The sequence below is a fragment of the Macrobrachium nipponense genome, chromosome 16, assembly GCF_015104395.2.
Source record: "Macrobrachium nipponense isolate FS-2020 chromosome 16, ASM1510439v2, whole genome shotgun sequence".
In the NCBI taxonomy this organism is placed as follows: Eukaryota; Metazoa; Arthropoda; class Malacostraca; order Decapoda; family Palaemonidae; genus Macrobrachium; species Macrobrachium nipponense.
This window is the reverse complement of record NC_087209.1, coordinates 70,845,721-70,873,367: the sequence shown is the minus strand read 5'-3', so window position 1 is coordinate 70,873,367 and position 27,647 is coordinate 70,845,721. Positions and strand designations below refer to the sequence as shown.

General features: G+C 36.4%; 1 protein-coding gene across 2 annotated transcripts in view; it reads left to right on the top strand.

The window, feature by feature from the left end:
- LOC135195813 (mitochondrial adenyl nucleotide antiporter SLC25A25-like) overlaps nucleotides 1-27,647 on the top strand; it is a 206,596-nt gene that overhangs the window by 39,199 nt on the left and 139,750 nt on the right. For both annotated transcript variants that reach the window (XM_064222298.1, XM_064222297.1), the window contains exon 2: nucleotides 20,476-20,563. In XM_064222298.1, the coding sequence (XP_064078368.1) occupies nucleotides 20,476-20,563 (88 nt within the window). The remainder of the gene's footprint in view (nucleotides 1-20,475; nucleotides 20,564-27,647) is intronic.

The following is a 27,647-nucleotide window of genomic DNA, read 5'->3' as shown; positions in this document are numbered from 1 at the left end:
AAGGTAAATGAGCTTTCATGTATATACTATGTCTGTTAGGGTTTTACCTAAGGAATGGTTGCTGGCAATACTAATTACTTGATGAATTAATCACGTATGATATGTAACATTAGCTGTTCACTATTTTTATCGGAGATCTTGTGAACATTCGAAAGACACAGAAAAAGATGGCTGGATTTCGATACTAATGAAACAGTACATTTCAGTTTTATTTAAAAAAAAAAAAAAAAATTGAGAAGGCTTTATGTCTGTCCGTCCGCCCTCAGATCTTAAAAACTGCTGAGGCTAGAGGGCTGCAAATTGGGATGCTGATCATCCACCCTCCAGTCATCAAACATACGAAATTGCAGCCCTCTAGCTTCAGTTGGTTTTATTTCATTTAAGGTTAAAGGTAGCCGTGATCGTGCGTCTGGAGCTGCTATAGGTGCCAAAAACACAGGTCACCACCAGGCTTTAGGTGAAAGTTTCTTTTTGGGCCTTGGCAGAGAGTTTCAGACATTATTATACGTTGTACAGAAAACTCGGTTCTGTCCGAAGAAACGAAACGGATCATGTTTTTACTGTTATTGGTTTTTTTTTTTATTTACCTGGATCCATTAGAAAATATTCTACAAGAATATAGTATAATTATGAGGCAGTTTATTTATATTTTTATACTTTGAGGGAAAATCTTGAAATGCTAGTGATAAATTTAAATAAATTTAAACCTACTCGCCAAAGAAATAACTTATTTTATTGATTATATAATTATTTATCCAGAAAGTCTTAAAGAGTTTTTTTCAGCGGTGACGTGGATTTCTCGAGATTTTTTTCCTTCTAGAGATTATTAAACCGTCAGTAGCAAAGGTTTTATTGAAAAAGAAACCCACAATCACTTTGTAACTTGTTTACTTCTAAGTATTTACATTTAGTTTTTACTACTTAGAAGTAAACAAAAAGTTACAAAGTGATTTTGTGGGTTTCGTTTTCAATCTTCAGAAGAAAACTGAAAGAAGTTTTTCGATTGGAAAGGTTTTATTTTTTAAATTTCCTAATTTCCATCTTTCTCTGGATGCTTTTGATTCGCCCGAAACGTTAATTACTGTTCAAAAATGCCTTATGCAAAAGAAAAAAAATTGCTGGTGTTTAAAACTTAAAATGTTTATTTATTCATTTTTTGTATCATGTCTTATGCATACGCTAACAATTTCAAGAACTATTATTTCTTTATAGTCATATTCATTTATTTTTTTTATCATACGCCAGCAATTCAAGAAATTATTATTTCTTTATAGTCATATTGTTCATCAATAATATGGGGGAAAGGTTTTGAATAAATATGACATTTTATCCTAATCATGCTTTGCTATTTCGTGCAACAATTGTTGTTTATTAGAGAAATAGCTTTTGCCATTTTATGACTAAAATCTGTTTATTAGAGAAATAGCTTTTGCCATTTTATGACTAAAATGTATTTATTAGAGAAATAGCTTTTGCCATTAGAATCCCGCTTATTGATTGCTTGGTTGCTTGCAGTCATATGTAATGGTTCGCATTTTCTGTCGAACTCCAGATGCGCAGAGTCTGACTATTCAGTTGACGTATTAGAAAAACGAAGGTTGATCGACAAGGCTGCGTCCTTTAGGCTGAATTAATGAAGGAAAACATTGGAAAGACCTTGGTGTGAGTGGGGCGTCTTCCCGAATCCTCTTATTAGCTCGTCCCGTTAGGGAGGGGTAGTGCCGTCAGTGGACCTCATGCTATGCACTGTATACCTTATACTTAAGGTTCTTTGCAGCGTGCCTTCGGCCCCTAGCTGCAACCACTTTTGCTCCTTTTACTGTACCTCCTTTCCACCCTCTCCTAACACTTGATTCATAGTACAACTGCTTTGAGGTTTTCCTCCTGTTAAACCTTTCAAGCCTTTCTACTCTCAATTTCCCTTTCAGCGCTGAGTGACCTCATAGGTCCCAGTGCTTGGCCTTTGTCTTAAATTCTATATTCTATTTTATTCAATATGTTTTGAGTTCTCCGTCATGATGGCTTCTTACTTAATGGTCACCTTCCTTCAGGTGAAGCTTTTAGTAACAAACTTCCATGAAGTAACATTGGAGAAATTATTGGAGAATTATTTCTCCCAAGTCTATAATGGGGTGACATTCCGTCATTTATCTTTCGGTATTGATTGTATGATTATCTATTATCACGTTATTATCTTGTTTTTGCGAATAATCTTTCATTCGATCTCTTAACGCTTAACCACTGCTTCCAGAACTGCTATGACGTTATGATGGTGTCATGATGTTGCACCCTGCACCATTTAATTACATTGTGTGTGTGTGTGTGTGTGTAGATATGTATGTATGTATATTTGAGAGAGTGACTTAGTCGTATGGACAAATCGATATGTATTGTTATTACTTACAAGGAGTGTAACTATTTCCAATTCAGTAGATACACATTCCCCTTACAAACGTTTCTATTGCTCAGTTGATCAATTTCCCATATTTGAAAAGTAGCTTCGTCATCAGCCTTTTGTGATGTTGACCTTTAATGTTCATTGGAGCCAGGGGGGGTGTCGTTCCGTCAGTGGACCTCATGGGGTGCACTGTAGGCATTACTGAAGGGTCTTTGCAGCGTGCCTCCGGCCCCTAGCTGCAACCACTTTAGTTCCTTTTGCTGTACTTCCTTTCATATTCTCTTTCTTCAACTTACTTTCCACCTTCTCTTAACACTTGATGTTACACTTTTCAAACCTTTTACTGTCAATTTCCATTTCAGCTCTGAATGACCTCATAGGTCCCAGTGCTTGGCCTTTGGCCTAAATTGTATATTCAACTCAGTATGGATTGAGTTGCTTGCGGAATTTTTGTGTTTATTGAGAAGAAATATGTGTTAAATTCTTAAATAAAGAGGCAAAAGAGACAGAAACCCCATTGCTCTTTTCTAGCCCAGACCCGAATAAAGCAAGAAATGAAGGGAAGGGAAAAAAGTAGGGGTTTAAATCTTCCCCCCCCCCCCCCACGAAAAGCAATTGATTTTCAAAGGGAAGCAACAAAAGCAAAAAGAGCGTTCCGCCTTCACAGTTACTGGATGGATTGAATTTTTGCGCAATGTCTGGCGTTGCATGAACGCAGGTCACTTTTGCGAAATAAACTTCGTGCTTCCTACTTCTAGTGAACCCACTGGGTTTGGATCCGCACTTCTTAAATTTTGCTCTACAAGAAAGGGCTGCAGATTACGAACGTGGAATTATTAGTATGGGAATAAAAGGAAGTTGATGATAAAAGATGAATTAACAAGCAAACCTACACACGCGTGTATAGAACGGTATGGTGAAGAAAAACTATATAAGGCCATAAGGGCTTGAAGTTTTTGTTTGGCATTCGATAGTAAATACGTTTTTCCTAATGGCGATGAAAACAGGGTCACTACACTGGTCAAGTTACCTGATTTTGAAGCATTCTCTCTCTCTCTCTCTCTCTCTCTCTCTCTCTCTCTCTCTCTCTCTCTCTCTCTCTCTCTGTGTGTGTGTGTTTCATTATGACGATGGAAACACTGTCACCTCAAGTGACCTGATTTTTAAATTCCTCTCGCTCTCTCTCTCTCTTCAGTCCTCCCTCTCTCTCTCTTTCCTCTTTCTCTCGTCCTCTCATTCCTTCCATCTCCTCCTCTCTCGCTCCTCTCTCTCTCTACTCCTCTCTCTCTCTCTCTCCTCTCTCTCTCTCTCTCTCTCTCTCTCTCTCTCTCCAACCTGTTGATGCCATAGTGGTCTTTACGTCTGTTTTTATATAATTTTATTAAAGGATTTATCCGTTACCTGAACCATCGGCCTTGAACGATGTACAGAAATGTCACGGCGCAATATTGAGGTCATGGTACTTAATATATATATATTTCTCTCTCTCTCTCTCCTCTCTCTCTCTCTCTCTCTCTCTTAAAATGGATCATTTTTCACGTTGCGAGATTATCAGTCTTTCTCAAGATTTCCTTTTTCTCTTGGGAGTTGGATGGACTTCCGAAAATATATATATATATATATATATATATTATATATATATATATATATATATATATATATATCTATACTATCTAGATATATATATATATATATATCTATATATATATATCTATATATATATATATATACCCATATATATATATCTATATATATATATATATATATATATATATATATAGATATATATATATATTTATATATCTATATATGTAGATATATTATTATATTATATATTATATCTATAATATTATATATATAGTTATATATATATTATATACTTTATATATATATCTATAATATATATATAATATATTATAGATATATATATGCATGTACGTATGTATGTATATGTATTGTTTATATATATATTACTATCAAGATTTTTGTGTGGTTTCTATATTCTGATTATTCATATTTCATCCTGTAACTCGTTCATAATTGACCCGATTTATCATATTTTTCAAAATAACCTTCTCCACAATTGTATAGATTTCCGAACCATTCCGGCCTTTCTTCTTTTAAACGGTGATAAACTTGGAAATCTAAAGTGTCTATATTTCCCTTTCGTTATGTAGCAAGTTAATGGACATGTAAGTTTATCCTCCCCCTGTTTCTCTGAGAGTCGTCCGTTGGCTGTTTGTCATTGGCAGTTGTCAGTTATTGACTGGGGAAGATAAAGGAGAGAGTGTCCGCGTCATTTGAGACTCGATCGTGACCGGTTGCAATATTGGAACCTCAGAAGGTCGAAGCTCCGCGATCGGGGAGATAAGGTCTGTTGCCCCCTCACACAGACACAGTTACTTTTGTAGATTCACATCAACCGTGCATTTGACGTCTAGGCCAGTCCCTTACGACGCTCCTGATTGGCTGTTGATAAGCCAATCACAGGGCTGGAAATTCTCAGTCTCTCGAGAGAGTTCACGTGGGTGGGATCTATGTTCCACTTCTCCTGAAAGATAGAACATATATCCTGCATATGTGAGCTCTCTCGAGAGAGACTAGAGTTTCCAGCCCTGTGATTGGCTTATCAACAGTCAATCAGGAGCGTCGTAAGGGACTGGCCTAGACATCGGATGCATGGTTGATGTGAATCTACTATAGTTTCGTGAATGGCGTCTTGACGTTGCAGACAATTTCATTGACAGCTTTTTATGATGGTCTGCTAATCCTTCATTAGAGTTTTTTTTTTTTTTTTTTTTTTTTTTTTTTTTTTTTTTTTTTTTTTTTTTTTTTGACTAGTATCTCATCCCGCATGGACTTGTTATCTAAAGTTTTGTATTTTTTTTTAAATTCCTCCGTAATATTTTTCGTACGTTGCCTCTAAATATTTCTCTCATAATCATGTATATTTTTTAAACTTTAAAGCTGTGTTTATGTTTAATTAATCTACATTTAATTATTTTCAACCCCTATATTTTCTTGCTTTATATTTCTCTGTATATTTTTATACTTTAAACCTCTATATATTTTTATACTTTAAACCTCTGTATATTTTTATACTGTAAACCTCTGTATATTTTTTACACTTTAAACCAATGTATTTGTAATTACTTTGAACCTCTTTATATTTTCACATTTTTAAACCCCTCTGTATATTTTCAAACCTCTGCGTATTTATAGTTCCTTATTTTACGTCTTTTTCATAACTTGTATATATTTGGTATTGATTATCATTGTTGTTGCGACGCCCTTGTGCGATAGCTAAATATAAATAGATTTCAATTCAGTCTTTATTATTATTATTATTATTTTTTGTAGTCCGGAAGGTCGCTATCAGTTCAAGGTCCTGATAATCAGGCTTTTTGGTTTTCGAATTGATAAAACGAACACAATATCTTCAGCCTGAATGACCCCCATTAATTCAGCCGCCAGATGACCTGGTTTTGGGCCCCACACTTCAAATTGATGATGCGATTTGGAAGCAACACAAACTGGCCCAGAGCCTGATTTGTATAAGGCTAATGACCTGACCATCTGATCAGCAACGCCAAATATACAGCAGCACCTCAGTGGCGTGGTTAGTCTGGTGTTGGCGTGCCACCTCGGGTATTCCATGGAAGAATACCCGATGTTTATTTCTGGTGATAGAAGGTCACTCTCGACGTGGTTCGGAAGTCACGTAAAGCAGTTGGTCCCGTTGCTGTATAGCCACTGGTTCCATGCAACGTCAAAACACCACACAAACAAATATACGCTAGTTATAAAAATAAGGAACTCTAAATTGCAGGACTTATGTAAGAAAACAAACTTAAAAGGAGGTGAAAAATAAATAGAATTTTTAATGCAATATACAGAGGCTTGAAGTAATCAAATTTAGAAATTTATAATAAAGAAAAACAGAAGCCTAAAAATTCCAGACGGTTTTTAAATATGAAAATATACAGGTAAACATATAGTGAAGTTTGAAGTATAAAAAAATCGTTAGTGTAAAGTTCAGTTCAAATAGATTTTTTTCTTCATGTTTTTCCATCGGTAATCTCGCGCTGTCTTGTCTCTTCTTATCGTTAAGCGTGTGCTGAAGTCTACGTTCATTCCGGAATCATTGCTATGACATTTCCCTTATCAATTCCGTCACATTTTAATTTGTAGTCATGTCTGCTCTTCTGGTGTAGACGAAGTAGCCCGAGTTCGCTCCCCGTTGCCGCCAATGCGAAACCAGAGGAGACTTTATTTCTGGTGATGAGAAATTCATTTCTCGATGTAATGGGGTTCTGATCCCACGGTAAACTGTAGGTCCCGTTACTGGGTGACCAATTGGTTCCTAGCCACGTCAATAAAATCTAATCCTTCCGTGAGCCCTAGGAGAGCTGTTAATCAGCTCAGTGGTTGTATACCATATTCTGAGACACTTGAGATTTGTTGAGATTTGTTAAAAGTAATTCGTTACCGGATTCAATTCGATGAAATAATCTGTGTTTTGTTTTTCCCAATTCACGTCATTAATACTATGTTTAGTCCATTTAATTTGTGGTTTACCCGTATGGGTGCACTGTAGGCATTACTGAAGGTTTTTTTTTTCATCATTCCTTCGACCCGTAGCTCCAAACCCTTTCATTCTTTTACTGTACCTCCAGTCATATTACCTTTCTTCCATCTTGCTGTCCACACTCTCCTAACAATTATTTAAATTATGTTTCACAGTGCAACTACGAGGTTTTCCTCCTGTTCCACCTTTCAAACCTTGCAACTCTTAATTTCCTTTCTAACGCTGAATGACCTCACAGGTCCCAGTGCTTGGTCTTTGGCCTTAACTCTTTATTTCATTCCAATATTTGGTTAATTACACTCCTACTAATAACTTTTTGATTACTTTATACAATCTTGATAATGCTCCTTATTTTCTTAGTTATCTTTGAAGATATACTTAACTATACTCTGTTTTTTTCCATCTGTCCATCCGCCTGTGGTGTTTTCGCGTGGTAACACTGCGTCCCGGGCTTTAAATAGTTACGCTATGTGTAAGTTTTAGGTAAAAAAAAAAAAAGATATCTGGGTGTACATTTGCAACTGAAAAGTGTTTTAATAAATTACTGTAAGCTAATTGCACCGTTACTATTCGAAATAGATATTATTTAAAGCCCGGGACGCAGTGTTAACATGCGCAAACACCACAGGCGGATGGACAGATGGAAAAAAAACAGAGTATAGGCTTCCTATTTTCTATGGTACGGAACTTAAGGCTCCCAGTTTTCGTACTAGATGCTCAGAATTGCTCCTTTTTAGCGTCGGTAGCCGACGGTTTTCTAAATGGTGTATATTGTAATGTAATCAAGAATTACATCGCTTACCAAAGCATCATGGGGCAAATGTAATCAAGAATTACATCGCTTACCAAAGCATCAAGGGGCAAATGTAATCAAGAATTACATCGCCTACCAAAGCATCATGGGGCAAATGTAATCAAGAATTACATCGCCTACCAAAGCATAAGGGCAAATGTAATCAAGAATTACATCGCCTACCAAAGCATCATGGGGCAAATGTAATCAAGAATTACATCGCTTACCAAAGCATCAAGGGGCAAATGTAATCAAGAATTACATCGCTTACCAAAGCATCAAGGGGCAAATGTAATCAAGAATTACATCGCTTACCAAAGCATCATGGGGCAAATGTAATCAAGAATTACATCGCTTACCAAAGCATCATGGGGCAAATGTAATCAAGAATTACATCGCCTACCACAGCATCAAGGGCAAAGTAATCAAGAATTACATCGCTTACCAAAGCATCATGGGGCAAAGTAATCAAGAATTACATCGCTTACCAAAGCATCAAGGGGCAAATGTAATCAAGAATTACTCGCCTACCACAGCATCAAGGGGCAAATGTAATCAAGAATTACATGCCCTACCAAAGCATCATGGGGCAAATGTTATCAAGAATTACATCGCCTACCAAAGCATCATGGGGCAAATGTAATCAAGAATTACATCGCTTACCAAAGCATCATGGGGCAAATGTAATCAAGAATTACATCGCTTACCAAAGCATCAAGGGGCAAATGTAATCAAGAATTACATCGCTTACCAAAGCATCAAGGGGCAAATGTAATCAAGAATTACATCGCTTACCAAAGCATCATGGGGCAAATGTAATCAAGAATTACATCGCCTACCAAAGCATCATGGGGCAAATGTAATCAAGAATTACATCGCTTACCAAAGCATCAAGGGGCAAATGTAATAAAGAATTACATCGCTTACCAAAGCATCATGGGGCAAAGTGTCGTGTTGTGGGGTTTTTTTGTTCTGTTGAGATGAAAAGTTACATCTTTTGCTTACGGATCACGCTGTTCGCTATTGCATTCTCGATCATGTATTACTTTGATAAAAAATAATCATCTCTTGCATGTGCAAAACTAATAGAAAAAAATCATCTCTTACAGGTGCAACGGAAAGTCATTTATTGCATGTGCAAAAAGAAAAAATCATCTCTTACATGTGCAAAGGAAAGTCATCTCTTGCATGTGCAAAAAAAGTCATTTCTTGCATGTACAAAAAAAATAATAATCTTTTACATGTGCAAAAGAAACATCTTTTGCATGTGCAAAAAAAAAACATCTTTTACATGTGCAAAAAAAACAACATCTTTTACATGTGCAAAAAAAACATCTTTTGCATGTGCAAAAAACAATCATCTTTTACATGTGCAAAAAAAAACCTTTTACATGTGCAAAAAAAACATCTTTTGCATGTGCAAAAACAAATCATCTTTTACATGTGCAAAAAAAAACATCTTTTACATGTGCAAAAAAAACATCTTTTACATGTGCAAAAGAAACATCTTTTGCATGTGCAAAAAAAACATCTTTTACATGTGCAAAAAAAACATCTTTTGCATGTGCAAAAAACAATCATCTTTTACATGTGCAAAAAAAAACCTCTTTTACATGTGCAAAAAAAACATCTTTTGCATGTGCAAAAAAAATCATCTTTTACATGTGCAAAAAAAACATCTTTTACATGTGCAAAAAAAAAAAACATCTTTTACATGTGCAAAAAACAACATCTTTTACATGTGCAAAAAAAAAACATCTTTTGCATGTGCAAAAAACAATCATCTTTTACATGTGCACAAAAAAAATCTTTTACATGTGCACAAAAAAAATCTTTTGCATGTGCAAAAAAAAATCTACACTTTTACATGTGGCAAAAAAAACATCTTTTACATGTGCAAAAAAAATCAAAAAATCATCTTTTACATGTGCAAAAAAAAAAAAATCTTTTGCATGTGCAAAAAAAACATCTTTTGCATGTGCAAAAAAAACATCTTTTACATGTGCAAAAAAAACATCTTTTGCATGTGCAAAAAAAAACATCTTTTACATGTGCAAAAAAACATCTTTTACATGTGCAAAAAAACATCTTTTACATGTGCAAAAGAAACATCTTTTGCATGTGCAAAAAAAACACTCTGTACATGATGCAAAAAAAACATCTTTTACATGTGCAAAAAAACATCTTTTACATGTGCAAAAAAACATCTTTTGCATGTGCAAAAAAAACATCTTTTGCATGTGCAAAAAAACATCTTTTGCATGTGCAAAAAAACATCTTTTGCATGTGCAAAAAAAAAAACACATGTGCACTTTTGCTGCAAAAAAAAAAAAAAAAAAAAACTTACAGCACCACGCTAAGTTCCAAAAACCCCGTAGGTAGATAGTGCTGTCAGTGCACCTCGCGCGTTGCACTTTAGGCATTACTATCGTCTTCTGCAGCGTCCCTTCGGCCCCTAGCTGCAACCCCTTTCATTCCTTTTACTGCACCTCCGTTCAAATGATCTTTCTTCTACCTTTCCACCTTCTCTTATCAATTGTTAAGCGCCTCAGTGGTGTGATCGGTATGGTCTTGGCCTGTTACCTCGGTGGCCGCGAGTTCGATTCTCGGGCATTCCATTGAGGTGTGAGAGATGTGTATTTCTGGTGATAGAAGTTCACTCTCGACGTGGTTCGGAAGTCACGTAAAGCCGTTGGTCCCGTTGCTGAATAACCACTGGTTCCATGCAACGTAAAAACACCATACAAACAAACAATATTAACAATTGTTTCTTATTGCAACTGCTTTGAGTTTTTTCACCTGTTACATAGCACCTTTCAAACTTGCTTCATCTCAATTTCCCTTCAGCTCTGAATGACCTAAACTTTATGTTCATTCTAAGTTCCGTGAAGTGACTGCATAGCGTCAAGTCAGCGCTCACAAGAGGCTTTGTAAGAGAAGGTGTCTCTCTCTCATTCCCTGCTGTCAGCATAGTTGTACATGTATCCAATCCCTCTCCCTCGATTTTCGCCAATTCGGTACAATGTCTTCTTCATTCGTCGTGCTTGCTCAAGTTGCTTGCCCGGTGCCTGACCCTGTGGTGATGGTTGTGTTCTCTTCAGTTGCTCTTGTTTGCAGTTTCTCTCTCTCTCTCTCTCTCTCTCTCTCGTTTTTTCTTCTGCATTAGATTTCGTCTTGACGTTCAGTATTTGTGACAGCATTTCATAAGTTTTTGTGGATCCATCTGTCTGTCTTTCTGTTTAACTGCAGGTTATAGAGTAAATATTCTGATTTGATAGGTATGTATGCATTGTGTATACATTCAAGTATGTATGTATTTATAGATACGTATGTCTGTATGTATTATGTATAAATGCATTACATGAAAGTCTTGTGGGATAATCATAATGCAGATACATTCGTAGGAGCTAGTTAGCCTCTTTGATAACATAAAGCTTACATTTTACTCTGATAACATGAAGCTCACGATTTTCTCATGTATAAAGTTTGTCAAGGATCTCCTCTCTCTCTCTCTCTCTCTCTCTCTCTCTCTCTCTGGTTTCAGCAGTTTTTCTCGTTTAATGTAAATTAATTGCAGTACAGTGGATATGAAATCATTTCTGTCCTAATGCTGATGTATATGTATATTTGAGAGAGAGAGAGAGAGATGTGAAAATTTCAGAGTGCCACAATAACTCTCCTTTCTTATCTGTCTCTCCTTCCTTTCTTTCCTTCTTTTTTTTTCTTTCTTTCTAGGCAGATATTTTTATTTCTTGATATAAACGAAATCTTTGTGAACGATGACTTAATAGTAGTTCAAGGTAAATAAGCTGATAGTTCTTACACTTGTTTATGGCTCTAATTAGAAAAAAACTATTATTCGAATTAAATCAGGTCATGAGGGATTTATTGCTCCCTTGGAACAAACATTATTATTATTTTTTTCTATCTTACTGTTCTTCATTATCATTTTGTCTATCAGGAGCTGGTCTTTTATGCCCCTACACTTCCTCCTGCGGCTTTCCTGTTGGTGGGGGATGGTGTTTGTATCCTCTAGGTAGCTGTATGGCCTTTCACTGACGATACCTGTTAGCAACTTCCACATTATTGGTAGGCAGGTGATAGACCTTTGGTTAGGTATTATTTTTATTTTTTATTTATTTATTTTTTTTTTTTTGGCTTATCACAGTCACCCTATTCGAATGGGTGTTTTTTTTATATTGTTGGATTGTGGGTTGCATCCTGCCTCCTTAGGAGTCCATCAATTTCCTCTCTGTGTGGTGTTTCTAGGAGCACACTCTTCTGCATGAGTCCTGGAGCTACTTCTGCATCTAGTTTTTCCAGGTTCCTTTTCAGGGATCTTGGGAATGTGCCCAGTGTTCCTATGATGATGATGATGATGATGATGATGATGATGATGAATATTATTATTATTATTATATTAAATTATTATTATTATTATTATTATTATTATTGTTCAGAAGATGAACCTTATTCATGGAACGAGCCCACGGGGACCATTGATTGACTTGTATTCAAGCTTCCAAAAGAATCCGGTGTTCATTCGAAAGAAGGAACAGAAGGTAATGGGAAATACAGAAAGAGGAGATCGGTTATTAAAAAAACTGATAAATTAACAAATAAGTAAATAAAAGATTTAAGCAAATTATTAAAATACAATGAGAACACTAAGTTAGTAATACGTTGCACCTTCGCTGGAACTTCAGAAGTTCCAATTGCACAACTTCCTCAGGGAGGCTCTTCAACAGTTTCAGTTTTAACGTTCGTTGAAGGACTGTGCAAGGACTGTGTACCAAAGAGTAAAGCAGGCTTATTTGACAAACTAATGTGTTGGTTATTATCCCAAAACAGATCTGTCCGCTGAGTAGTAGTATATTTGCCAAACAGGAACTCAAATCATTTTGTCAAACTGGTAGTTTCTTACAAACACTGGAGAGGACAAATATAGGTTTTCGCATTTCAGTTTTGAAAGGTCTTCTAATCAGGTTATTTGAAACTGATTCCTTAACGAAAAATGATTTTACTTTCGTACTTAAAATGATAGATGCAATTTATTCCGATATGATATCTTGGTCTCTAAGTGTTTTACCAGTCGTTTATTTCAGATATTGCAGTTATAAAGTATATATTATCAGAAGTAGGAATTTCTATTTGTGCATAAACGAGCGTCAGTGTATTTGAGTGTTTCTAACGTTCTAAATTGTTTCTCTTCTGCTCCTGAACATTGTAAGGTAGCAGTTAGGACTTGGACCGTCGACGGATGCACTCTCTCGTTTGTTGTATAGTAGCAGTTACGACTTGGACCATTGACGGGGTGATCTTTTGTTTTTCATAAGTTGTATTTCAGCAGAGATCCTTCACATTCACAGTTAATCCTTGATTCCCTTTATCTGCTGAGAGGAACCAGCACCAATATGCAGTAAATGTTTAGCCTCGCTGTTGAACTTCTCAGTTCTAGAGGGCCTTTATTCCTCACACCGTTGGACTGTGGGACAACCTTCCAGAGGATGTCGTACAGTTGGAAGAATACTATTCTGCTTGTATTTTAATACATTTATTTGTATATATTTGTATATTTATTTATTTGGACCCTGGCTTCACTTCTTACTGGCTTAATTTTCCTTCATTCCGTTTAGCACCTTCCCTCCGTGTTGTAATTTATTTAATTCATCTCGCATTCAAGATACTACCATTCCGCTCAGCCCTCTGGCGAAGTTAGAAATTACTCAACGGTCTGGGTAAACTTCTTCAGACTAAGAATATCGAGTGCTGAAGACGTGTGGTAAGTGCGAGCCGTTTTGTCATTCCTGAACTGGAGATTACGTCATTTGTCTGGTATCGTATAACTGGAGATCGTCTTCCAAATTCATTATGGAAAGCGGTGAAGGCAAGCGGCAACCAGCTTATCTCTCTCTCTCTCTCTCTCTCTCTCTCTCTCTCTCTCTCTCTCTCTCTGTCTCTCTCTCTCTCTCTCTCTTTCTGGGGCATCAGTTTATGAAAGCTTGGGTTATTTCGTTCAGCTTCGGAACATTATAACATTGCTGACACTAAAGACAAAATCTGTTAAATGCAAATTATTATTATTTTTATTTTTCTTTGTTGCTTACGGAAAGATTGGTGATGCAGTTAACATCCATTGCAATGGTTTGCAGTGTGCAAGGTTATCACTGTCTTCCTAGCTCCCTTCTTTCGTATTCTCTATACTATTTACACTGAATTTGCCTCATTGCTGCCTTATCGTCTATTCAGAATTTAATACCTTTTCAAAGTCCCTGATATGTCATATTCATTCCGTGTTTCATTCAATGATCCAATCTTGGTGGACGTGGCTGGGATTTTTTTTTTATATCGTTAACTCGTCTCTTATATTCATTTATGTCCTTCTTATAGCCTCTTAACCTTATGACGACTCGAAGCAGTTGACTGTTATTCACCTTAGGAAAACGATCATTTGCATATCATGAGTACACTCATAACGTAGAGGCAGTTTTGAAGTTGATTGGATATTTCCGTTAATTGGAGTTTAGTTGCCGAGGGTATCTTGAGGAGGTTTTTTTTTTTTTTTTTTTTGTTGGCCTCTTCGTCTTCAAATATGTGCTTCGCTTATTGGGACCCACGTTTTTATTGACTTGGTGGGCTTTTGTGTGTGAGTGAGTTTGCTCTTTACTTGATGATGGTCTTTTCATTAGTCTTCGGTTGTTTTTTTTCTTTTATTCTCTCTTTTCTGTCTCTGTTTTGAAGTATTTGCAGTTTATTCTGTGGAAATGGTTGCTTGATTGGTTTTCACAAACTGAAGTCACCCCATAGAATTGTTCTCTATTGAAGTTTGCTCATTGAATAATAATAATAATAATAATAATAATAATAATAATAATTGTTCTAATGGGTCCACAATAATAAAAATGTTAAAAGTTCGTGTATAATTTATAAATACTTTGTAAAATTTTTCGTGAACCCAGGGAAGGGTTCTAAAGTTTTTACAAAGTGTTTAGAAATTATACACAAACTTTTAACGTTTTTATTGTCGTGGACCCCTTAGAACATTGCATATACTCTCGTGGTAGAGAGTTTTTTCCCAATTAATAATAATAATAATAATAATAATAATAATAATAATTATTATTCATTTTTAGTATAACAATACCTCAGTCATGTGAACTCTGGCAAATTCATCCCTCCGCTTATGTTCATACAACAGTCCTAAAGTGCTTTGCAGTATTCAGATGGCTGTCGATTTTCATCAGCATTCGTTCGCTGTTTCAAAACCTTGAGTCACCCATCTTGTGCATTGCGCCTGCGCCCTTTTGCATCCAAGGACCCTGTTCCATATGTGCATAGCATCCGATCATTGTCTGACTGACTGCCATACTTCGCTTCGGGAATGTGTTAAGGCTAGGTGGATCTTTCCTAGATAGTGACTCCCAAGCAGGGTTGGTGTTTTTTTTTATTTAAAAAAATCTGATTTATTTTATTTTATTAATTTGATTTTTTTTATTTATTTGATTTTTTATTGTTTTTTTCATTTGTTAGATGTTTTTTCAATCCTTCTTTTTTTCTCAAAATGTATTTTATGACAGATTTACTATGGATTTATCTTTTAGGTTTCCAGTTCTGGCCTAAAGTATGTACTTGCAATTTATTTTATATAAAAATAAATAGATGCAGTAACAGTTTATGCCTTAAGTTTTTTATTAACCTCCAACCCATATTTTTCAATTTGTTTGGTTTTTGTAATTAGAAAAAAACAATTATTTTTTAAAATAAAAAATCAGTGATTTAATCACTTGATTAAATCAGTTTGATTTAAGCATTGCTAACCCCTCCAAGCGCCTCAATGCCGTGGTTGGTATTGGTGGTTGGCGTCCCACCTCGATGGTCGCGATTTCGATTCTCGGCCATTCCATTGAGGAGTGAGAGATATGTATTTCTGGCGATAGAAGTTCACTTCTCGACGTGGTTCGGAAGTCACGAAAAGTCGTTGGTCCCATTGCGAATAACCACTGGTGGTTCCATGCAGCGTAAAAACACCATATATATATATATATATATATATATATATATATATATATATATATATATATATATATATGCATATATATATATTTATATATATATTTATATATATATATATATATATATATATATATATATATATATATATATATATATATATATATATATATATATCTAAACAATAACCCTGCTCCCAAGGGTTTTAACCCGATATGTATAATATACCTTTTGCGGCATGTTTAGTACAAGCCTGTTGGGGATTAATGTAAAAAACAAAAGAACATTTAATTACTATCATAAAGATAATGACCTCCAGTTGGACCCCCTAGGAAAATATGAAGTCCTAAAATTAACGAACCCCGTAAAACCCTTTAAAAAGGGCCTTTAAGGGGTCACATCTAGGAAAGATCCGATGAGGTTGTCTTGGGCTTAAGTATATCTTAGTTTAACCAGACCAGTGAGCTGAGTAATAGCTGATTAATAGCTCTCCGAAGGATTAGATATCTTTACGTGTCTATAGGAAACTATTGGTTACTTGTGGAGTTGGTTGCCTACCCCGTAGGGGGGGGGGAGGGGTAGTGCCATCAGTGGACCTCATGCGGTGCACTGTAGGCATTACTTAAGGTTCCTTGCAGCGTGCCTTCGGCCACCTAGCTGCAACCACTTCTACTTCCTTTTACTGTACCTCCTTTCATATTCTCTTTCCTCATTTTACCTTCCACCCTCTCCTAACACTTGATTCATTGTGCAACTGCGGGTTTTCCTCCTGTTACACCTTTCAACCCTTTTACAGTCAATGTCCATTTCAGCGCTGAATGATCACATAGGTCCCAGAGCTTGGCCTTTGACCTAAATTCAATGTTCAACTCTACTCAATTGGTTACCTAGCAACGGGGCCTACAGCTTATTGTTGAATCCGAACCACATTATAGCGAGAAATTAATTTCTAATCCCCAGAAACAAATTCCTCTGGGGAATCGAACTCAGGAGTACCAATTCGGTAGGCGAGCACTTAACCCACTTGTCCAACGAGTAACTTTTCTCGGGCTTGATCTCCGTTTTGTTGCCTCAGGGATATGCGAAAGGTGTGACTTATAATTGTTAAAGAGAAAAATTCACAGGGTGGAGAGATGGGATACCCATATAAATTAATATTTCTGGTGGTAGAAGTTCACTCTCGACGTGGTTCGGAAGTCACGTCAAGCCGTTGGTCCCGTTGCTGAATAACCATACTGGTTCCATGCAACGTAAAAAACACCATACAAACAAACCACTTAAATTAAACAGGGTAGGAATAACACAGACTGATACTGGTTAACGCCACTTTCCACTTCGTAACCAGCACGTTGACTTAATCAAGGTATATAGAATATTCTATATACCTTGGACTTAATTACAAGCACTTACGTAAGTCCATCTGGACTTATACCGGCAAGTGTTTTTTTATGATGGATCTAAAACTGACGAGAGGTTGGGAGAACTATCTTGGTGCTCGTTCCTTATATATATGGCAGGGAATATTGTTACGCAGAATACTTACTAGATGGTCTTGTCATGATTTCAGTGTTAGCCAGAAGGAGATTGGCTTCTTTCTGCCCTTTTATTATTTTGCAGCTTCATATTTATATATATATATATATATATATATATATATATATATATATATATATATATATATATATATATATATATATATATATATATATATATATATACATATATATAAAGGTTTCTTTACCAGAAGGAAAGAATGAAAAAGCGAGATAGCCGAGTACTTTCGGTCCTAAAGGGTCCAAATAGGACCGAAAGTACTCGGCTATCTCGCTTTTTTAATTTTTTTCCTTCGTGGCAAAAAAACCTTATTTATACATAGCATCACGTTTTTATATACTTCGTGATCAAGTTATTCATATATATATATATATATATATATATATATCACACACATATATATATATATATATATATATATATATATATATATATATATATACACACACACATATATATATATATATATATATATATATATATATATATATATAAGTATATATACACACACATAGGTACAAGTAATGTCACTTCAGCTTGACTCGTATTTTTTACGATTTTTTTCCACTGGGTGAAATTTTAGAATTTAAATTTGGAATACTTCCTTTTTTTTATCCAAATGTACTGTACGTTTTGATACTTTATTTATGAAATCTGATCGAATTGGTTGGGTTTTTCTTTTTATAAATAGAATCGAATGGTGCTGTGGACCCCTGGCCTGTGTAGGGGGTGTGGGGCCTTGTTTTGGATCAGAGAGCAGTATGCCGGCACGGGCTCTTGCTTCATGATGCAGCCTGTAACGGTTGTCTGGTATTCAGCACGCTTCCAAGAATGAATCCTACTCATAACCCTGCTCCTGAAAGCTTCGAATGTAAAGCAGTGAATAAAATAAAAAAAAAAAAAAAAAAAAGATTGGGAATTAAATCAAACAGCAATTTTGTCAAAAACTTCAACATTTGAGAGTAACCGATTGGTAAAGTTTTTGAAAAATTCTAATTTAATGGACAAAATTTAAGTAAAAAAAAATATAAAGTAAAATATGCGCCAAGGTTTCTTTGACGCAATCGAGTTTTCTGCACTGCGTATAATGTTTTATGAAACTGAGACACGGCCCAGTGGTAGCCTGCGTTGTTGGCACCTACAGCGGTGTCAGACGCACGATCATGGCTAACTTTAACATTAAATAAAATAAAACCTACTGAGGCTAGAGGGCTGCAAATTGGTATGCTTGCTGATTGGAGGCTGGATGATCAATATACTAATTTGCAGCCCTCTAGCCTCGGTAGTTTTTTAAGATCTGAGGGCGGACGGACAAACAAGGCCATCTCAATAGTTTTGCTTTTACGGGAAACTAAAAACAAATCCTTCGGGCCAGACCTGTGAAAGCCGACGATGATCAGCTCAGTGGTCTGGTAACACTATGTTCTTAGATTTTATAAAACAGCTGTTATGCTGTTTTCCAATTCAATGTTCTCCGTGTTTCGGCATCTTAAGATGAACATGCCAGCGACCCAATGACTTGTTTTTATGTCGAATCCACCTCCTAAACTGTTTAGGCAAACATCATGCTTACGGGAAAACCAGTCACCTTTCACCCCTTCACTTGTATATATATCGTTTATTCCTTATCTCTCGAGTTACGTTCGTGAAAAATAACTTAAATTGATTATTGACAAATGGGTAGGGGGGCGGGGAATGGTTAGAATTTGCATCTTGACCCTGACGTTCTTTGTTAACCATTCTTTAAGAAACCAGAGAGAGAGAGAGAGAGAGAGAGAGAGAGAGGAGAGAAGGAAGAAGAGAGAGAGAGAGAGAAGAATCTCCTTTTAGGGAATTAGAAATCGAATTTTGAAAACAGTGGAGAGGGAGAAATTTAGGCTTTAAGGAAAAAATTCTAATGTTTGAAAATAACAATGAGAAAGAGAGAAGAGAGAGGCCGGAGAATCGAATCTACCCTTTAGGATTCGAATGTTGTAAAACAATAGAGAAGAGAGAGAGAGAATCTCCCTTTAGGATTCGAAAATGTTGAAAATAATGAAAAGAACAGAGAGAGAGAGAAGAAGAGAGAGAGAAGAGAGAAAAAGAGAGAGAGAGGAGAGAGAATCTCCCTTTAGGATTCGAATGTTGAAAACAGTAAGAGAGAGGGAGAATTTAGCTTTAGGATTCTAATGTTGAAAATAATGAGAGAGAGAGAGAGAGCGAGAGAATCTACCTTTAGGATTCGATGTGAAAAACTATAAAGAGGAAGAGAAGAGAGAGAAATTCTCCCTTTAGATTCGGAAATGTTTGAAAAATATGAGAGGAGGGGAGAAAGAGGAAAATCTCCCTTTAGTTCGAATGTTGAAAACAGTAAGAGGAGAGGGGGAGATTTAGCTTTAGATTCTAATGTTGAAAATAATGAGGAGAGAGAGAGAGAATCTCCCTTTAGGATTCGAATGTTGAAAACAGTGAGAGAGAGGGAGAATTTACCTTTAGGATTCTAATGTTGAAAATAATGAGAGAGAGAGAGAGAGGAGAGAGAGAGAGAGAGAGAATCTCCCTTTAGGATTCGAATGTTGAAAACAATAAGAGAGAGAGAGAGAGAGAGAGAATCTCCCTTTAGGATTCGAATGTTGAAAATAATGAGAGAGAGAGAGAGAGAATGAGAGAGATGAGAGAGAGAGGGGGAATCTCCCTTTAGGATTCGAATGTTTAGAAAAACAAAAAATAAGAGGAGAGAGGGGGGAATTTAGCTTTAGGATTCTAATGTTGAAAATAATGAGAGATAGAGAGAGAGAGAGAATCTTCCTTTAGGATTCGAATGTTGAAAACAATAAAAGAGAGAGAGAGAGAGAGAGAGGGAGAATCTACCTGTGGGATTCGAAAGTTGAAGACAATGAGAGAGAGAGAGAGAGAGAGAGAGAATCTACCTTTAGGATTCGAATGTTGAAAACAATGAGAGAGAGAGAGAGAGAGAGAGAGAGAATGATAATAGTGATTTCACATGTAGATTCGGACATAATGCGTAAGTTATTGAAAGAAATGGGAGGGAGGAAACTTGGCCGTAGGATTCGGATATTTGAGAGAGAGAGAGAGAGAGAGAGTTAACTATTGCCGTTTATACTTATTCTTTTTTTTTTCTTTTTCCGTCAGGTCGAGTCGACGAGAGAGAACTGAAGTCGTCCTTCAGCCGCCTGGGCGTTCACATCACCGACGACGAGGCTCAGAAGTTACTGCAGAGGTGAGCTGTTGATTTTCACTCGCGTCTTTCAATTATTTTCACTCTCTTTAAATTTAGTTTTGATTCTAGCTCTATGTCTTGTTCGGTTCATATCTCGTATTTCTACTCTCTTTGTGATTGGCTTCCTCAAATAGGTCATAGATTTTTTTAAAATGAATTTCTTTGTCATATATTATTGTTTTTCATGAATATTTTTCCACCATGAGATTGTCATTATTCTATTTCGTTCATTTTGTGGCTCGTTGTTATTAATTGGTTTGTTCATATTTTGTTGCCATTTTCGTAGAACGTGTTTCATTGGCGCGCGATAAAGAGGAGATTGGTTCAACCTTTCAATGATTAATTGTGACACGAATTATTCGTCTTTGGACCCTAAAGGGCTGTTCAGTCAGAGGGTCGTTTTTGCCTTCATCTTCCAGAGAAATTTGAAGTTTATTGACAAAAGTGTCCTTTATGAAAGTCATTGACGAAATTGAGTGTTTTTTGGGGCAAATTTCTTAAAATGTTGAATAACGAACAGTTCTTGTTGTCGGCTCTCAGGGATGTCTTGAAGAAAGCAGTTGAGAAATTTCTTGAAGTTTCAAGAAATTACTTATGAGTTTTACTGGTGACTGAATGTGGGTTAGGAAAAAATAATAGTTTATTTTGGGTCTCAAAATCTGTCATTTATACTTCTAATTACTTCCAAATTTTGAGGGAAATTCAAGAGTAACGAGTAAATTTGGAGGGAAATTCAAGAGTAACGAGTAAATTTGGAGGGAAATTCAAGAGTAACGAGTAAATTTGGAGGCAAATTCAAGAGTAACGAGTAAATTTGGAGGGAAATTCAAGAGTAACGAGTAAATTTTGAGGCAAATTCAAAAGTAAGGAGTAAATTTTGAGGGAAATTCAAGAGTAACGAGTAAATTTAGAGGGAAATTCAAGAGTAACGAGTAAATTTTGAGGGAAATTCAAGAGTAACGAGTAAATTTTGAGAAAGACTCAAGAGTAAGGAGTAAATTTGGAGGCAAATTCAAGAGTAAGGAGTAAATTTAGAGGCAAATTCAAGATTAAGGAGTAAATTTGGAGCTAAAGTCAAGAGTCAGGAGTAAATCTGGAGGCAAATTCTAGAGTCATGAGTAAGTTTGGAGGCAGATTCAAGAGTCAGGAATATAGAATCAGGAACCTCAAGTATTGTGGTCACATTTTACACCACCCTTTGCCGCTCCTCATCGCTTCTTCAAGTTTCATTGTGACCTTGAATTGCCTTTTTGGCCTCAGCGCCTCGGCTTTTCGACGCGAGATACCATAGTCTCATCCATTTCATCCGTCCAAAAACTATATGATCTGAAAGAAGTTCGGGATTGCCGAGTAACGATCATTTTAGGAACGTTTGTAAGAAGGTCGACTGTCAGCTATGTTGGCAGAGTCTGAAAGTGACCCACAGACAGGTCATTCTAGGAGAGTCACCAATGTTCCATTGTTTACTTACGGTTTTATTTATGTTCAAAATTAGATGAGGTTATAGTCCAGAAGGGAAAAGAAAAGCAAATTCCTTTTAGCTCAACAATGGCCCTTATCGAGAGCTGTTTATTAATAGACAAGATCTCGATAAGGGCCAATATTAGTGCAATGTTTTCTGCAGTGTGAAACTGAAGGCCTCCTTTTACAAGCGTCCGTAAACCCTGGCTTATATCATACATGGAGGTTTCCAGTGAATAAACGATCGTTCATCTCGTCGTCAAACCATTAGTAGGAAGTCTAGTGCTTGTTTCTCTAGTGTTCCTCAGTGCGTGGGCTATTTAACACCAAGGAGAAGGTCCACTCCCATACCTTTTATCTTTAATCCAATGTCCCTCGTATAAGACATCGGAGGTCATTTTCTTTACTCATGAGGAGGCCAGCGGTAAGACAGGCTGGGTCCCAGCTGGACAGTACCAAATCTGAACGTGGAAAAATAATACTTTGACTCTCGGCGTAAGGCACAAAATTACAAAAATATAAGGATATGATATTTGTACATTACTTATACCATTGGAAAGGGTGAATATTCTGCTGTCTGATGGTATGTAAAATGTGCAGAAACTCTGAACATTGTGTGTTTTTTTGTAATGAAGATATCTGGATACGCTTCTCTTCAAAGACATGCAGGTACTTTAAAAGCCCAACTCAATTCTAGCCCAGGTCTAAAAATATCAAGGAATTTGGAAAGAAGACTGTAAGAGTGAGGAAAGCAAGCGAATCCTTAAACGGGATCCCCTTAGACTAGAGGCCGCGTAAATCTAAGAGGTTTATCAATTACTTAATGTTTCGGTATTTATTAAATTCGATGATTTCGGTTGAATTATTGTGGCTACAGATATCTTAAGTGATATGTTTTCATGTACGATAAAAATAATGTTCATGTCAACAAATATAGGTCACGAAAATTGACCCTCTAGATTGGTTTTACATGTATTTGTTTTGCAATAAAATTTCATGTAACATCCTTGTGGATTTGATAATTTTAGGATTTATCAACATTTTCTTGTATGTGCTCGAGAGAGAGAGAGAGAGAGAGAGAGAGAGAGAGAGAGAGAGAGAGAGAGAAATACATTGATATAGTTTTTAATAGTTGAATGAAAAATTGTTTCCGAGATTTTAATAGGGACCTGAGGTTACGGTGTAACAAATCTTGTTCCGGAATTACGTTGAGGAATTAAATAAAATACAGTCTACCAGCCCCCTCCCCCTTTTATTCCTTCCACTCTTCCTCCTCGTCTTTGTTAATTACAAACTCAAACAGTTAAGCGTAATTTTCAGTTTGTCATGCAGAAATGGAAGGAAAAACAAATATTGCTAAAAATTAAGTCCATGCCAAGAATTGGACATTGTTTCCCAGAAACTACTGACCTACTTAGCCTCTCACCCTACTTTTGCACCTGCCCACTTATTTATACAACCTCCTATTTATGCGTGACCACCTGTCTCTATTCATATCATTAACACATATCAGGTCCTCGTGGTTCGACGGTTCTAAGGTTAGACTTTGTTTTGTTTGGAAACTCGTCGAGGAATTCAATGTCACTGGTGGGCAATCCAAAACATCCTCTTTTTGCAATATCATCTTTCTATCGGTTAATTTTAATATTTAGGTCGTTTTTCCCTAAAAACATTATTTTCAGTTCCTAACATTCCAGTTTTTTTTTATATTTGTTATGAATATTTCACTTAAAGCAGTTGACTCAGCCATGGTTTTTGATGACCTAATTCGAATAAATTTTATGTCCCAAGTAGTGTATATATTTATATTTGTTATTAATATCTCACAAAAGCAGTTAAATCAGCCAGTGTTTTATGGACTAAATTAAATGTATTTAATTTCACCAAAACAGTTTAATCAGTTAGTTTTTTATGACTTAATTAATGTTTTTAATTTCCCTAAAGCAGTTAAATCAGCCAGTTTTTTCATGACCTAAATTAAATGTATTTATTTTCACAAAAGCAGTTAAATCAGCCAGTGTGTTTTATGGCCTAAATTAAGTGTATGTAATTCACAAAAACAGTTAAATCAGCCCGTTTTTTATGACCTAAATGAAATGTATTTAATTTCACCAAAACAGTTAAATCAATCAGTTTTTTATGACTTTAATTAATGTATTTATTTCCCTAAAGCAGTTAAATCAGCCAGTTTTTTCATGACCTAAATTAAATGTATTTAATTTCACAAAAGCAGTTAAATTAGCCATTTTTTTTTTACTCAAATTAGATGTATTTAATGTCGCAAATAAAGTATATAGTCATGTTTGTTATTAGTATTTCACCCAAGCAGTTGACTCACCCAGGATTTCTTACGACCTAAATCCAATATATATTATGTCCCAAATACACATATTTTATGGCCTAATAAAAACATGTTTACAGCCCAGGATGCGGTGCAGATTTTTTTTTTTTTTTGTCCGTGAGAATATCTCGCCTTTTTATCTGTTCTTCGTCTTTCGAGATGTCTCCTCTCCTTAAAGCATCGGTTCCGGATGGGAAGCCCAGATGTTTTTCTTGGCCTTCATGTGTCCCTGGCATTCTCAGACAATTAGGTCTAGTACTCGCCTTTTTCCCTTTTTTTTCCACAAACTTCTTGGTATGTCTAGTTATGCGGAAAACGATTCAAAGTTAATGTTTCCTTATGTATATGTTACGGAGAATCAGTTATTTTGTATGTACGAGAGTTAACCCTTAATGACCTTGAAATATGCATACGATGATTCGAGTATAGCCACGAAGGGAAGAAATTAAGAACTTGATTGAAGCTTAATACTTTTTTTTTTTTTTTTTTTTTTTTTTCCAGACGATATCAGTTAGAAAGAAAAAATACTAGCTCCTGTCTGTGCTCGTGCATATATATATATATATATATATATATATATATATATATATATATATATATAAATATATATATATATATATATATATATATATATATATATATATATATGCACGAGCATAGATTGGAGCTAGTATTCCTCTTCTAACTGATATCGTCTGACGATGCCCCCAAAAAAAAGTGCTAGCTTCATTCAAGATCTTTAAATTTATACATATACATATATGTGTGTGTGTCATCTATAAAACCGAAGTTGAACGTTTGTTTTGTCTCTTAATATGAATATTTTTCAGATTATCTTTATAAAGAAAATATTTTCCAAGTGCAAGGACAATCAAGATGCGAAGGACCTTGCCTGAGTAGGCCATTATATTGTTTATTGAAGATGTGCCAGAGCTTTCATGCCAATAAGATACGCCAACCAACCCCAACCCCTCCCCTCCCCTCCCTCCCCTCCTTCCTCACTGAGTCCTCTGCTCAGGGTAGTCTTTCATTTGCTTATTTATAGTGATTCAAAAGTTACGACGCACACGGGAAATTATTTACCTTTTTATTATGTAAACACACTGATAGTGTTACATCACCTATTTTCGAAATGTTGACAGTGTCAAAACATTGTGTTAAGGATGTCTATCAGTGGTGATTGCTTCAATGGTCCTCCCTTTTGACAGTCGATGTCTTTAAATTGTCTGTAAACAGTCGATGTCCCAGAGGAAGACGTCCCATTGAGACAAACAGGGTGACCTAGGTAAGCCTTTCAAGGAACTGGTTCAAGAAAATATTTCCGTAAATGTCCAAACTTTTGAATCACCCTGTAGCTTTCGCGGCCTCTGCCAATAAGATAAGTTTTTTTCAAAGACGTCTGTCTTTATACACTGGCAGGTCCGGCTCGCATATTTGACAGTTTGCCATGTGATATCGCTCAGAGCTATGCGGTATCGTGTAATATGCTCTGTAAATTGTCCATTGTTCATCTGCCGTTACATTTCTGGTATCTAGTGCCAGTTTGTACCACGTGATAAGCTTTGGCTCTTAAGGAGTAATTGTATTTTGTGCCTGTCTTTGTACATTGTACTTTGTTACCACTCTGAGGCATTGTATTGCGTACTTCGTGATAGCACATTGTCCTTTACGATAACAGTACTCTCTGTACATCTGAATGAGTATTTTGCTGACTATAAATAATCGAGTATGGAAGTATGTTCTTTTTTTACTACAGTTCATTAAGTGAAGTATATCTTAGTTTAACTAGATCACTGAGCTGATAACAGCTCTCCAAGGGCTGGCCCGAAGGATTAGATATTTTTACACGGCTGGAAACCAATAGGTTACTTAGCAACGGGACCTGCAGCTTTTTGTGGGATCCGAACCACATCGACAAATGAATTTCTATCACCAGAAATAAGTTCCTCTGATTCATTGTTGGCAGAGCGGGGACTCTAACCCAGACCCTGAGATCGGTAGTCGAGCACGTTACCGACTCTTCCAACGAGCAACTACAACAGTTCATTTTATTTATCAAAACTCCGTTGTATTATTCTCGTTTGGGCTCTTCCATCCTAGCTTTCCAACTTCTTTAACGTTACTTTGCACCAGTTTTACACCTTTTATTGATTTCTCCATCCATGGGAGGGGCGGGGAGGAGGTACTGTGTCAGACTCTGGCTGTGCCCAGACCAGGGTGCAAACCACGCGCCCTTGTGCTACTCGAACCCATTTCGGCTGCAAAGAGCTACCAGATCAATGACCTCTGTCAATATAGCTAAAGAAAGAGTCAGCAGATGGTAGTGAATGTATTGCTTTCAAAACAGTCACTTTACAGGAATTTGTGTGCTGTTTAGGCTGGTCAGGATGGTTGCTGGTTGGCAACAAAACTAGACTCCCTGTAGGGGGTACTGCCGTCAGTGGACCTCATGTAGTGCACTGTAGGCATTACTTAAGGTTCTTTGCAGCGTGCCTTCGGCCCCTAGCTGCAACCGCTTTCGTTCCTTTTACTGTACCTCCTTTCATATTCTCTCTTTTCATCTTTTCCACCCTCTCGTAACGCTTGATTCATAGTGCAACTGCGAGGTTTTCCTCCTGTTTCGCCTTTCAAATCTTTTACTGTCAATTTCCATTTCAGCGCTGCATGATCTCATAAGTCCCAGTGCTTGGCCTTTGGCCTAAATTCTATACACAGTTCAATTCAATTCGATTGATTGATTGATTTATGTTAACTAGAACTGGCTTCAAACATCTAAGGTTATTGACCAGCGCCTGAGTGGCATGATCGGTTTGGTCTTGGCCTGCCACCTCGGTGGTCGCGAGTTCGATTCTCGGCCATTCCATTGAGGGGTCAGAGATGTGTATTTCTAGTGATGGAAGTTCACTCTCGACGCGGTTCGGAAGCCACGTAAAGCCGTTGGTCCCGTTGCTGAATAACCACTGGTTCCATACAACGTAAAAACATCATACAAACAAACAAACAATCTAGGTTATTGACACATTACGTTATAGGTCATAATTGTTATTGCTGATTAGTATTGTTTCCATTCAACTGAATTACGTCGAAAAGGTTTTTGGACTTTCGTAGGCGGAAATTTCTTTGTAAATAGGGCGGAATTTCTTTGTAAATAGGGCGGAATTTCTTTGCGATCTTCCGATGCGTTGCCTCAGATAATTCATTTACTTAACATGTCATTATGTAATGAGTTGATTACTTTTATACTGAGTGTTATCTTAACATTGGGTGTGTACGAAGTCTTCG